General features: G+C 47.0%; 1 protein-coding gene across 1 annotated transcript in view; it reads right to left on the reverse strand.

Moving 5' to 3' along the window:
- The window catches only part of LOC144696823 (IQ motif and SEC7 domain-containing protein 3-like), a 220,584-nt gene that overhangs the window by 131,549 nt on the left and 75,432 nt on the right, over positions 1 to 13,603 (reverse strand). The window contains exon 2 of the mRNA XM_078568571.1: positions 8,325 to 9,418. Within this exon, the coding sequence (XP_078424697.1) occupies positions 8,325 to 9,418 (1,094 nt within the window). The remainder of the gene's footprint in view (positions 1 to 8,324; positions 9,419 to 13,603) is intronic.

The following is a 13,603-nucleotide window of genomic DNA, read 5'->3' on the forward strand; positions in this document are numbered from 1 at the left end:
GTTTATTGTTTTAATTGATAGTTAACTGGCATTAATAGGCTTTGACAGTTTGGCAGGCGTGTAGCCGACTCGGGTGTGCACCCGCTGAACTGAAAATCTGAATGACGCGCGGTGACGTCGGGACACATGCCCGACATCACCGTGTGCCATTTTATGCCTCAGCGAGCAGGCCACGCCCCCCCCACTGGCCGAGCCGAGGATTTTGCCCATAATCAGAGACAGAGAGGGAGAAGGCGTAAGGGGGGGGTCAGCCACAATTTAAAGAACTGACTGACTTCGAGGGGCAGGCGGCCCAGCTGGCAGGGGCGGAGCGGGACAGATTCTTCGGAGATGGAAAGATTGGCTTACGGCCTTCATCCAGTAAGGATCCATGCACTTCATAGAAACCTCAGGGTCAAGGGACCCTCCATGTTGGAGGCAGCTCATGCGGTCATTCACCCTCTCCTCTCTCACTCACAGGTACAACCAGGAAGAGGGCAAGGCCCAAAACTGTGGAAGCCCTGTCCATTATGCACATAAACCCGGAGGAGAGCAAGGACATCACTGATCAAAAAAGTGCACTTGTAGAGGCGTCACAGCTGACACCTGCACCCTCCACCAGCCCAGAGACACACTTCAATGGGTATTACTTTTAGTTTAGGAAGGGTCTCATATTCTGGTGGTCACTGCACAGACACATATCTTCAGCAGGAGGAGGCAGGGTCAGCCAAGCTCACCGACACTTGGAGGAGCACTGGGGAAGAGGCATATGCTAGGTTCGCGTCCAATGATGAGCCTCTGGAATCAGCCGTCCAAGAGATGCTGGAGAGGCAGCAAGAGACAGGGGAACACCAGGCAGAGATGTTGGAGGCCCTCGACAGGGTGGAATGCGAGGCTGAGGAGTCCATCCGCCTGCTGGCTGACTAAATGGTGCTGACCTGTGCGCGCATGGAGGTCCCCATGGTGAGGGTGACTCCATGGAGAGCCTGGTCCAGCAGATTCTGCCGGAGATGCGCACAGACCTGCACTCAATCGCTATAGCCATGGATGAGCTTCTGCAGTGGTTACATGAGGGAGGGACAGGACACCTCGACCTCCCTCCAGGTGCTCCTTCCCCTCAAGGAATCAGGCAGGGGCCTCCGAACACCCAAAGGGAAGAGGGGCACAGGTTGAACGCCCCTGGAACCTCCACTCGGGGCTCTCTGAGTGTGTCCGTCCCTTCCGAATCCCCCTTGACTGTGACCCTTCAGCCTTGTCCTCTGTGACCACAGAGAGAGCAGTTGCCCCACAGCAGGACAGCCAAAGTAAGCCATGGCCCTCCAGGCCTCGGGTCCCCAGAGGACAGCCGCCAAGGTCAGCCAAAGAAACAGGGCCAACATGTCAGCATGCTACCTCCACCCCTGCTGCGGAGGTCAGGGGAACACCTAGGAGAAGTGGTAGGGAACAAAATATTAAGAAATTTTGAACTCACAAATGGTTGCACGGGTGCACTATGATTGTTACAGTTATCACACCTTTGTAAATGTAGTTCACTTGCACTTTAATTATGTCTAATATGATTTATTTGCAATAGTCCTTAAGCCTGTGTGCATTTCTGCACCCCCCCATCATCTCCCAAGGGACAGCCCATGTACCCTGGAGTCATGCATGTGCAGGTTGACAAAGATATTTGCCAGGGCCCTTGCAAGCATTGTGCATGTCCAGTCTTCAGCCAATTCGATTCATTCTACGAGATATCAAGAAACAGCTGAAGGCACTGGATACTGCAAAGGTAATGGGCCCTGACAATATTCCGGCAATAGTACTGAAACCTTGTGCTCCACAACTTGCTGCGCCCCTAGCCAAACTGTTACAACTACAACACTGGCATCTACCTGGCTATGTGGAAAATTGCCCAGGTATGTCCTGTACACAAAAAGCAGGACAAATCCAGCCCGGCCAATTACCACCCCATCAATCTACTCTCGATCATCAGTAAAGTAATGGAAGGGGTCATCAACAGTGCTATCAAGCAGCACTCACTTAGCAACAACCTGCTCACTGACGCCCAGTTTGGGTTCTGCCAGGGCTAATTAGCTCCTGACCTCATTACAACCTTGGTTCAAACGTGGACAAAGGAGCTGAACTGCCGAGATGAGGTGAGAGAGACTGCCGTTGACATCAAGGCAGCATTTGACTGAGTGTGGCATCAAGGAGCCCTAGCAAAACTGGAGTCAATGGGAATCAGGGGGAAAATTCTCCACTGGTTGGAGTCAAACCTAGCACAAAGAAAGATGATTGTAGTTGTTGGAGGTCAGCCATCTCAGCTCCAGGATATCATTGCAGGAGTTCCTCAGGGTAGTGTCCTCAGCTCAATCATCTTCAGCTACTTCATCAATGACCTTCCTCCAATCATAAGGTCAGAAGTGGGGATGTTCACTGATGATTGCATGATGTTCAGCACCATTCGCAAGTCCTCAGATACTGAAGCAGCCCATGTCCAAATGCAGCAAGACGTGGGTAATATCCCGGCTTGGGCTGATAATGGCAAGTAACATTCGCACCACACAAGTGCCAGGCAATGACCATCTCCAACAAGAGAGAATCTAACCATCACCCCTTGACGTTCAATGGCATTACCATCACTGAATCCCCCACTATCAACATCCTGGGGGTTACCATTGACCAGAAACTGAACTGGACTAGCCATGTAAATACTATGGCTACAAGAACAGGTCAGAGGCTGGGAATCGTGCGATGAGTAACTCACCTCCTGAATCCCCAAAGCCTGTTCACCATCTACAAGGCACAAGTCAGGAGTGTGATGAAATACACCCTGCTTGCCTGGATGAGTGCAGCTCCCACAACACTCAAGAAGCTTGACACCATCCAGGACAAAGCAGCATGCTTGGTTGGCACCACATCCACAAACATTCACTCCCTCCACCACTGACACACAGTAGCCGCAGTGTGTACCACCTACAAGATGCACTGCAGGAATTCACCAAGGCTCCTTCAACAGTACGTTCCAAACCCACGACCACTACCATCTAGAAGAACAAGGGCAGCAGATAGACGGGAACACCGTTACCTGGAAGTTCCCCTTCAAGTCACTCACAATCCCGACTTGGAAATATATCACCTTTCCTTCACTGTCGCTGGGTCAAAATCCTGGAACTCCCTTCCTAACAGCACCGTGGATATACCCACACTACTTGTACTGAAGCGGTTCAAGAAGGCAGCTCACCACCACCTTCTCAAGGGCAACTAGGGATGGGCAATAAATGCTGGCCTAGCCAGCGAAGCCCACATCCCATGAATGAATTTTTAAAAAAAAGTCTCCCATGCACACTAAGCCTTTGCCCTTCACACTCCCATCTGTCCCAGTGCCCTAGCATTGTAAGTAATACAATTGTAAGTAATACAGTTGTCCAGTTGAGCTGACCTACTTCTCTGCCCATCCCTGATGACCCTACTCCCATGCAGCATCTTGATATCTATACATTGAGGCTCTTATAGTTGCGAGCAGCCACAGTGCTAGTAAAATTTGAGGTAGAGTCTAATACCTTTTCCCGACGCCCAATCACTCACATGCTCCACAACCACCCCCCCAACATAATCATTGAGCCCCCCCAGGAATCAATTCAACTCTCCCCAATCACCTTCCATCCCATATAGGTAAATGAAGTCCCCAACCTTCCTGAAGAGCCCGCCCCCATTACAATAGCCATGTCCCCCCTCATCCTGCCAATACCCCCCCCAAATCCACATCATGTTCCGCATCCCCCCAAAAACCCTCAGCGCCCCTTCGTTCAACATCGCCGCACCCTCACCCTCCCACCCTACCGACTCCCACTGCCCTTTTAACCATCATCATCCTGCCCTACCAGTGGTACCCTCAGAGTGCCCCCGTAGGAAGCTACCATTAACTCCACTGACCTCTCCCTTTGAATCTCTTTCCCCTCTACCCCACCAAAGCCTGACTACACCTCTATGCCCCCCATGCCCCTTCACACCTGCATAACGACACCCCCATGACCCTTCATACCTGCACAACCCCGCCTGCCCTCCAACACAGCCCTTCCCACCCTCCCACTTCATACCAGCTCACCCATTCCATGACCCCCGCAGCATCTCTGTCTTTCCCTTACCGCCCCCAACCTCCCCACCCCTCTCTTGGCCTCCAGACCTGCCCTTTTTCATTCCCCTCCTGCCCATCTAATCCAGCTCCTCCAACACAGACCCTCGCCGCCCACTAGAGCCTCCTGCAGTCTTCCACCTGCAGCTTGCAAATCCGAACCCTGGGAGAAGTCACTGGTTGCAGATCGGAACCCTGGGTGAAGTTGCTGGTTGAAGATCGGAACCCTGGGCGAAGTTGCTGGTTGAAGATCGGTACCCTGGGATAAGTTGCTGCTTGAAGATCGGAACCCTGGGCGAAGTTGCTGGTTGAAGATCGGAACCCTGGGTGAAGTTGCTGCTTGAAGATCGGTACCCTGGGATAAGTTGTTGCTTGAAGATCAGAACTTTGGGCGAAATTGCTGCTTGAAGATCAGAACCCTGGACGAAATTGCTGCTTGAAGATCGGAACCCTGGGCGAAGTTGCGGTTGAAGATCGGAACCCTGGGAGAAGTTGCTGCTTGAAGATCGGAACCCTGGGCGAAGTTGCTGGTTGAAGATCGGAACCCTGGGCGAAGTTGCTGGTTGAAGATCGGAACCCTGGGAGAAGTTGCTGGTTGAAGATCGGAACCCTGGGCGAAGTTGCTGCTTGAAGATTGGAACCCTGGGTGAAGTTGCTGCTTGAAGATCGGTACCCTGGGATAAGTTGTTGCTTGAAGATCAGAACTTTGGGCGAAATTGCTGCTTGAAGATCAGAACCCTGGGCGAAATTGCTGCTTGAAGATCGGAACCCTGGGCGAAGTTGCGGTTGAAGATCGGAACCCTGGGAGAAGTTGCTGCTTGAAGATCGGAACCCTGGGCGAAGTTGCTGGTTGAAGATCGGAACCCTGGGCGAAGTTGCTGGTTGAAGATCGGAACCCTGGGAGAAGTTGCTGGTTGAAGATCGGAACCCTGGGCGAAGTTGCTGCTTGAAGATTGGAACCCTGGGTGAAGTTGCTGCTTGAAGATCGGAACCCTGGGCGAAGTTGCTGGTTGAAGACCGGAACCCTGGGCGAAGTTGCTGATTGAAGATCGGAACCCTGGGCGAAGACACTGGTTGAAGATCAGAACCCTGGGTGAAGTTGCTGGTTGAAGATCAGAACCCTGGGTGAAGTTGCTGATTGAAGATCAGAACCCTGGGCGAAGTTGCTGGTTGAAGATCGGAACACTGGGCGAAGTTGCTGGTTGAAGATTGGAACCCTGGACGAAGTTGCTGGTTGAAGATCAGAACCCTGGGCGAAGTTGCTGCTTGAAGATCAGAACCCTGGGCGAAGTTGCTGATTGAAGATCAGAACCCTGGGCGAAGTTGCTGGTTGAAGATCGGAACCCTGGACGAAGTTGTTGCTTGAAGATCAGAACCCTGGGCGAAGTTGCTGATTGAAGATCAGAACCCTGGGCGAAGTTGCTGATTGAAGATCAGAACCCTGGGCAAAGTTGCTGGTTGAAGATCGGAACCCTGGGCGAAGTTGCTGCACTGAAAACAACCACCTCCTGGATGCTGCTACACAGAGAAGGTCCATGTGCATGATGCTCCACCCATCCACTGCTGCACTTGGTGTCCCAGGGCCCAGTCGCTGGAGGCCTCCATCTTCTCATCTCTGTGAGCTGCCCCAGGCCTTCTTAAGGTAAGTGCCAACTTTTACACACCACCTTGGTCCAGACATGGGATTTCTCACTGGCAGCATTGGCAATTGGGCAGGGGTGGGGGTGGGGATGCGATTCCAATCAGGCCTTCATCAGCATCCCATTAGCGGGATGCAAATAGGTGGCATGCCAGCCTCTGGCAGGAATTGCGACCCACCATGCAGGGCGGAGTGGAAGATCACACCGTCATTTTAGGCTGGTGTGAAACTGATTTTTGAGCTCCCACCACAATGTACCCCCACGCCCACCATTGAACCTGCTGCGGTGGGCGGACAAAAAAATGCTGCCCATTGATACATAGAAGAGTTTGCTTCATTGCTCTGATACTTACATTTTTAAAAAGGAAGAAAAGCAAAACACTCAAACGTTGTGACATTAGAAATCAAACTGTATTTGTGGAGCCAATTTATCAAAATAAGTCATCAGTACTATAGCAGCTTGGCAATGATTGTGTCCTACATGCGCTAAGTAGTACTTTGTCAAATTGATTGCATTAGGTCTATTTGTTGCATATTTTCTTTTATTAACTTGCTTTCTATTTGAACAGTACTTCTGTGCCAGGATTCTGCATATGTTATTAACACTATGCATTTGTTTGCCAAATGAATCTTTCTATTTGCACTGTATCCTGGTAACCCATTTGCATGTTGAGCAGGTGGTAAGGGAGTTTTAAAAGGTGAATTGAAACAAGGTCCAAATAGATGGTGACCGTCTATTAGCAGTGAATAATGGAGGCTTAGTATGATACAAGATAAATCCAGGTTGGGATCATTTTCCAAGTCTGTGCTGACAGCCGGGATTCTTGGCTACCAAAATTGCCAACACAATGCCCACATATTTCTCTCAACTTCCGTGGATGGAAAATTGTGCGAAATGTGGTTACGTTTTTCTAATTTGTGCATCTGTCTAAAAGTTATTCTGATTTACCACAGAAACAAGTCACCACAGAACTTCTGTGTGGCCTTCCCTTGAGCAGGATAAAATCTGATTTGAACGCTAACACAATGAAGTCCCAGTATGGACATAATGCTTATATTCATTCGCACCTGCAGTGTGCACCACAGAACCTTCAATCAACATTTAACGCAGAAAGTGAATCTTCTTTCATTTTATAACCATTTAATTAAACTGGAGGTTAGTTTATGATGACTCCTTCAAAATCATGTATAAAACATTCTGGAAATACTCTGCAGGTCAGGTAATTTGAAATGGTTACATGTCTTGTGGTACAACATACAAACTTCTGTGATGTTATGGTAATTTACAATTTAAGATTGGCCAAAATTGGATAATTTATAATGACGCTTCTAGTCATTTTTGGTATATTGTGCTTGGGCTTTCTAGAAGAACAGTGTGAGAATTTTTATCCATCCAACCTTATTTTCAGATCTTACAGGAATAATTTACCGACAATCAGAGTCCCGCTGCTCTATCAGTGATATATACAGTTCATCTATTATCACTTTATCTACATAGTAAAAGGCAGTTCATTCTACTAGATGACAACCCCTTTTCATATATTAGTTGTTCATTTTTAGAATACTTACTTAAAGCAGTCTACCAGATTACCTATAATGCTTCAATGTTATAAGGTGAGTTATACACTTACTGGTGTCTTTTATCCTTTGTAACCATGGTATCACATCAGGGGAGTACTTGAAAATGTATACTCTCATGTGTTAACAGCTGTAAACTATAAACATGGTCAAAAGAGGCAACTGAGAAGAACAAATGTAAATATCTCCCTTTTAAACATTTCCAATTAAAGGGAAGCTCAATGGTATATCATTCCATATTAAATTTTATCTTGGGTATTGTCACAAAATTATGTTAAATTAAGAGAGGGAAAATAAGACAAGGCAGTTTCATAGCAATTAAACTATCAGAAAACATATGGATGAAAATAAGAAAATTCCCAGTAGGATCAGAACTGGTAGTCAATATGTAATTTTATAAAGATGATAACTCACTTAATATTTCACAGCTGCATAAAAAATGGAAAAATGAATAAGGTTGAAAAGAGAAAAAAAGAACAGGGGGATGACAATGCACAGGGGTGACATCCAGTGTAAGTGTTCACCAGGAAACTTACCATTGACCCCACCACAGTGTACAAGATCAATGGGAATTACCCCAATCTTGCTGAGTGCCCATGCTTCCATGGGCACATCTCAGGCACCTGTCATAGCAGAGGGGAGGAAACAGTAGCAGAATCAGAGAGTCAGTCAGAGAGACCCTGGGTCCTCCAGCCTTTTGGTTAACCTATCGCAGTGCTACAACAGGTCTCAGGCTAATTCCCAGACCTTCTGTTGCACTCCTGTCTGACTTAGGTGTGCTAGAAAGCTCATGTAGATTTCAGAGGCATAAATTAAAAGAAAATCAACAGCATCAGAGTTTCTAACAAAGTACAAATAATAATCTAAAAAGCTCACTTCTTTAGGCAGTTTTCCCATTTCAGGAGGATGTAGATACCTTGCCCCTGGAAGTGTCCCTCAGGCCTGGACAATATTATTCATCATGTGCTTCTCTAGATCAAACCTTGCATTTTGCTGTTGCTGTTTACTTACACATTGAAAAGATTGAGGCCGATACGGTAGAGTCGTTTGCGGATGATGTCAGTAGAGAGTGTTGGTGACTTGCAGCTGCTTGGGTTCTCACAGTGGTACCTGGGCATGCTCAATATCATAGCATGCAGCGCTTCTTTTGAAGAGACTTCTGATGGAGACTTAGCCGAGATGGATGTTGTACTACTGCTGCTGAGTTGCTCTGCATTGTCCAAGCGATTGGATTCCAACTGATGGTCCTGCATGATCCCATTGTTTTGATCGATTTGGATCTTCTGCATTGCCATCTGCCTCTGCCCCTGCCCCACCAACTCTCCTCCTACCCCATTTGAGTTGATATTGGCATTCAGTTCTGTGAAAGGACGATTGCTTTGAATGATCATCTGTTCCTGTTCTGAAGAAGAATTCTGGGAGCCTTTGTTCTCCTCTTCCCCTGGACCCTGATCACCTTTTGCAACCACAGCATTCTGCTCAGGTTCTGAAGAAGCATTCTCACAGTTTGTCATGGCAACCGATGCAGATTCCAGCAGTGAAGAAACTGACATGTTTTTGTTCTCAATGTGGAAGGTGACATCCCTGAAGGCCATCATAAGTGTACTTCCACTTCTTGCAAGGCCATCTTCCAGTTTGTTATCACTGCTTTCTTGCCCTGTTTTCCCCATCTCACCTCCTGCGCCGTCCTGCATTGATGCACTGCTGAAAGTCTCTGTGAATTGATAACTACTGCCGTCTTGCAATGAACACATTGTCTTCAAGCTCCAGGAGCTGAGAGCATCATCGATTGACTTTGCCAGTGACTTAACCTGCTCTGTGAAGGAGTCCTCAAGCTCAGTCAGAGCCCCACTGATACTTGCAGGTAAGGATGGCGACCGCACCAAGGGAATTCCTGCAAAGTTATACCCTTCCATTAAACTCTCGGCATTCTGTAACCTGACCTTCCGCAGAGAAATGCGCCTGGGCATGCGGCTTTCCAGCAAGGAATTCCGAATCTTTTCAAAGTTCTTGCTGAGTTGGTACTGACGGAAAGCTGTCTGGATGGTGCAGGCAGCCCGGCGAGATACCAAATGGCCTCCATATTTGTGTTCCAGCATTTCAATCTGAAACAGGAGAGATATGGGATATCAAATGCCATTCTGACTGTAGCTATCTACATAGAAAAACTTAAATAAAGAGGATACTGCTCATTTATATTAAAATCAATATACTGTATGAATGGGAAATGCCTCAGAATTCCCACCTTAAGGTTCAAACTTTAACACACTTTAATTCATCTTACCTGGGGAGAAGAAACCTCTCAGTTACCTACCTCTTCACAGAAAAAACTAGCTTCCCTATGAAACTCTATAAACAAACAGTGATGTTCCACCATTGTATTGCTAGAACACCATATAGCTACACTGCAACTTCTCATATTTGTCACGTAACATGACAGCACTCTACAACATATGAGGACTCTCCACAGTGGACAAGCCTATTGACTCATATATATGGGGCGTTGCAATCTCCAACCTGATTTAGGATTCTGACTTCCTGCATGCAGGGATCATAGTCACAGACTGTCTCTGCATTTCCCCCAGCATTACTCTTGGTGTCTTCCAACAGCTAACAAGAGGCAGTGGTGAATGAAAAATAGAAATAGAGGGAACGAGACATAAAAATTGAGGGGGAAAATTAAAATCAGGAGAGGATGTAAAAGGAGAGAAGATAATTGATTGTATTATTTTGTAAAACATTGTGAGTACCAGCTTGGCTCCGTGGTAGCTTTCTGTCCTTTGTCAGAAAGGACCTGGGCTCAGATCCCATTCCAGGAACTCAGCACAAATCTTGGATGATACTTCAATGTAGTATGAGGGAGTGCTACTCACTGGAGGTTTGGGCGAAATGATAAACTGAAGCTTCATCTACTTGTTCAGCTGATTGTAAAATACCTCATGGCACTATTTGAAAAAGAGCAAGGAAATTCTCTAGTGTCATGGCCAACTTGTCTTTAGTCCCTCAACCAACAGCATCAAAACGCATGTACTGATCCCCTTTCACTGCTATTTGTGAGGCTTCATGCACAAACTGGCTGTCACATTTGCCTGTATAACAACAATGACTGAACTTCAAAATGTGTTCATTTCCTTTAAAATACTTTGGGTCAGCCTGGACATGAAAAATGCAACTTAAATGCAAGTACTTTCTTTCTAATGCTACAGACCATCATCAATAACTCATGTGATCACACACAGTGCTGCTTTTAACCCTGTTTCTTCCCTCAGTTTATAAACCATATTTGGGACTTTTGTTGGCTGCTGTAATAATTCCACTAACATGCACTGGTTCTCGATAGTTATAGTTAAATCAAAGCTGGGGACTTGGGTGGACGGGGAAGATGAGAATTTGTTTTACTCAATGAGTTGCTACGATCTGATATGCATTGCCTAAAAGGTTGGTGAAAGCTGAATCACTAGTTACATTCAAAAGAGAATGGAATAAATAATTAAAGAGGAAAGAAATTGCGCGATTGTGGGATTGATTGGTTGCCCTTTCAGAGAGCTAGCACAGACACAATGAGCCAATATGATTCGATATTAAACCAATACCAATAAGAGGCATTCCTGAGAATATTTTCAATGCAGTCAGATTATAAACTTTCACTGATGTTATCTTTCAGACAGACATTGAAAAAAGAAGCATGCTCAAAGAATGGTGAATACTTGCATTTATAGACTGAATTAATACACAAAATCACAGAGTTCAGAACAAATGGACTTGATGTTTGTATAAAACTACTAAAGCTAATAATTCCCAATGACTCATTTTGGGGGTGGTAGTGGTATTGTCACTGGACCAGTAATCCAGAGACCCAGGGTACAACTCTGGGGACCCTGGTTTGAATTGCACCATGACAGATCTGGAATTGAAAGTCTAATGATGACGATGAAACCATTGTCGATTTCCATAAAAACCTACCTGGTTCATGAATGTCCTTTAGAAAAGGAAATCTGCCATCCTTACCTGGTCTGATCGACACGTGATTCCAGATATCAGCCATGTGGTTGACTCTCAAATGCCCTCTGAAATGACCTAGAAGGTCTATAAAGAACGAAACCAGACGGACAACCCGGCATCGAATTAGAACATAGAATCGGAAACGACAATGGCAAACTCAGCCCTTTCGACCCTGCAAGGCTCTCCTTACTAACATCTGGGGGCTTGTGCCAAAATAACAGAATCATGCCTTACAAATAATGTCCCAGACACCACCATCACCATCCCTGGGTATGTACTGTCCCACCGTCAGGCTAGACCCAGCAGAGGTGGTGGCACAGTGGTATACAATCGGGAGAGAGTTGCCTGGGAGTTCTCAACATCGACTCCGGGCCCCATGCAGTCTCACGGCATCAGATCAAACATGAGAAAGTTAACCTCCCGCTGATTACCACCTACCGTACTACTGCACCTCCCCCCACCCCAACCCCCAACATCAACTGACAGAAGCATTGAGGGTGGCAAGGGCGCAGAATGTATTCTGGGTGGGGGGCTTCAACATCCATCACCCAGAGTGGCTCAGCAGCAGCAGAATTGCATACAACCATAATCTGTAACCTCATGGCCTGGCATATCTCCCACTCTACCATTACCATCAAGCCAGGGGATAAACCTTGCTTCAATGAAGAGTGCAGGAGGGCATGTCAGGGGGAGCACCAGGCATACCTAAAAATGAGGTATCAACCTGGTGAAGCTACAATACACACTGTTTGCATGCCAAACAGCGAAAGAAGCATCCAATAGACAAAGCTAAGCGATCCTACAACCAATGGTTCAGAACTAAGCTCTGCAGTCCTGCCGCATCCAGTTGTGAATAGTGGTGGACAATTAAACAACTCACTGAAGGAGGGCGTTCCACAAACATCCCCTTCCTTAATGATGGGGGAGCCCAGCACATCAGTGCAAAAGAAAAGACTGAAGCATTTGCAACAATCTTCAGCCAGGAGTGCTGAGTGGATGATCCATCTCAGCCTCCTTGGGAGGTTCCCCAGCATCGTAGGGGCCAGTATTCAGCCAATTCAATTCACTCCATGTGATATTACATAACGGCTGAAGACACTGGATACTGCAAAGCCTATGGGTCCTGACCATATTCCAGCAATAGTACTGAAGACTTGTGCTCCAGAACTTGCTGTGCCCCTGACCAAGCTGTTCCAGTAGAGCTACAACACCGGCATCTACCCGGACATGTGGAAAATTGCCCAGATATGTCCTGTACACAAAAAGCAGGACAAATCCAACCCGGCCAATTACTGCCCCCTCAGTCTACTCTTGATCATTAGTAAAGTGATGGAAGGGGTCATGAACAGTGCTATCAAGTGGGACTTGTTTAGCAATAACCTGCTCACTGAGAGTGTTCCTCCACAATCCTGACTAGTGCCTTGTAGATGGTGGATAGGCTTTTGGGAGTGAAGAGGTGAGCTACTCGCCACAAGATTCCTAGCCTCTGACCTGCTCTTGTAGCCACAGTATTTATATGGCTAGTCCAGTTCAGTTTCTGGTCAATGGTAAACTCCAGGATGTTGATAGTGGGGGATTCAGCGATAGTAATGCCACTGAACATCAAGGGGCGATGGTTAGGTTCTCTCTTGTTGGAGATGGTCATTGCCTGGCACTTGTGTGGTGCAAAAGGATCTTGCCACTTGTCTGCCCAGGCCTAGATATTGTCCAGGTCTTGCTGCATTTGGACATGGACTGCTTCAGTATCTGAGGAGTAATGAATGGTGCTGAACATTGTGCAATCATCAGCGAACATCTCCACTTCTGACCTTATGATGAAAGTAGGTGAAGATAGTTGGGCCTAGGACACTACACTGAGGAACTCCTGCATTGATGTCCTGGAACTGAGATGACTGACCTCCAACAACCACAACCATCTTCCTTTGTGCTAGGTATGACTCCAATCAGCAGAGAATTTTCCCCCTGATTCCCATTGACTTCAGCTTTGCTAGGGCTCCTTGATGCCATATTCATCAAATGCTGCCTTGATGTGAAGGGCAGTCACTCTTACCTCACCTCTGGAGTTCAGCTGTTGTGTTCATGTTTCAACCAAGGCTGTAATGAGATCAAGAGCTGAGTGGCCCTGGTGGAACCCAAACTGGGCGTCAGTGAGCAGGTTATTGCTTAGCAAATGCAGCTCGATAGCACTATTGATAACCCTTTCCATCCCTTTGCTGATGATCGAGAGTAGACTCATGGGGCGGGAATTGGCCGGGTTGGGTTTGTCCTGCTTTTTGTGTACAGGCACA

Source organism: Cetorhinus maximus, chromosome 22 (genome assembly GCF_964194155.1).
Source record: "Cetorhinus maximus chromosome 22, sCetMax3.hap1.1, whole genome shotgun sequence".
NCBI lineage: Eukaryota > Metazoa > Chordata > Chondrichthyes > Lamniformes > Cetorhinidae > Cetorhinus > Cetorhinus maximus.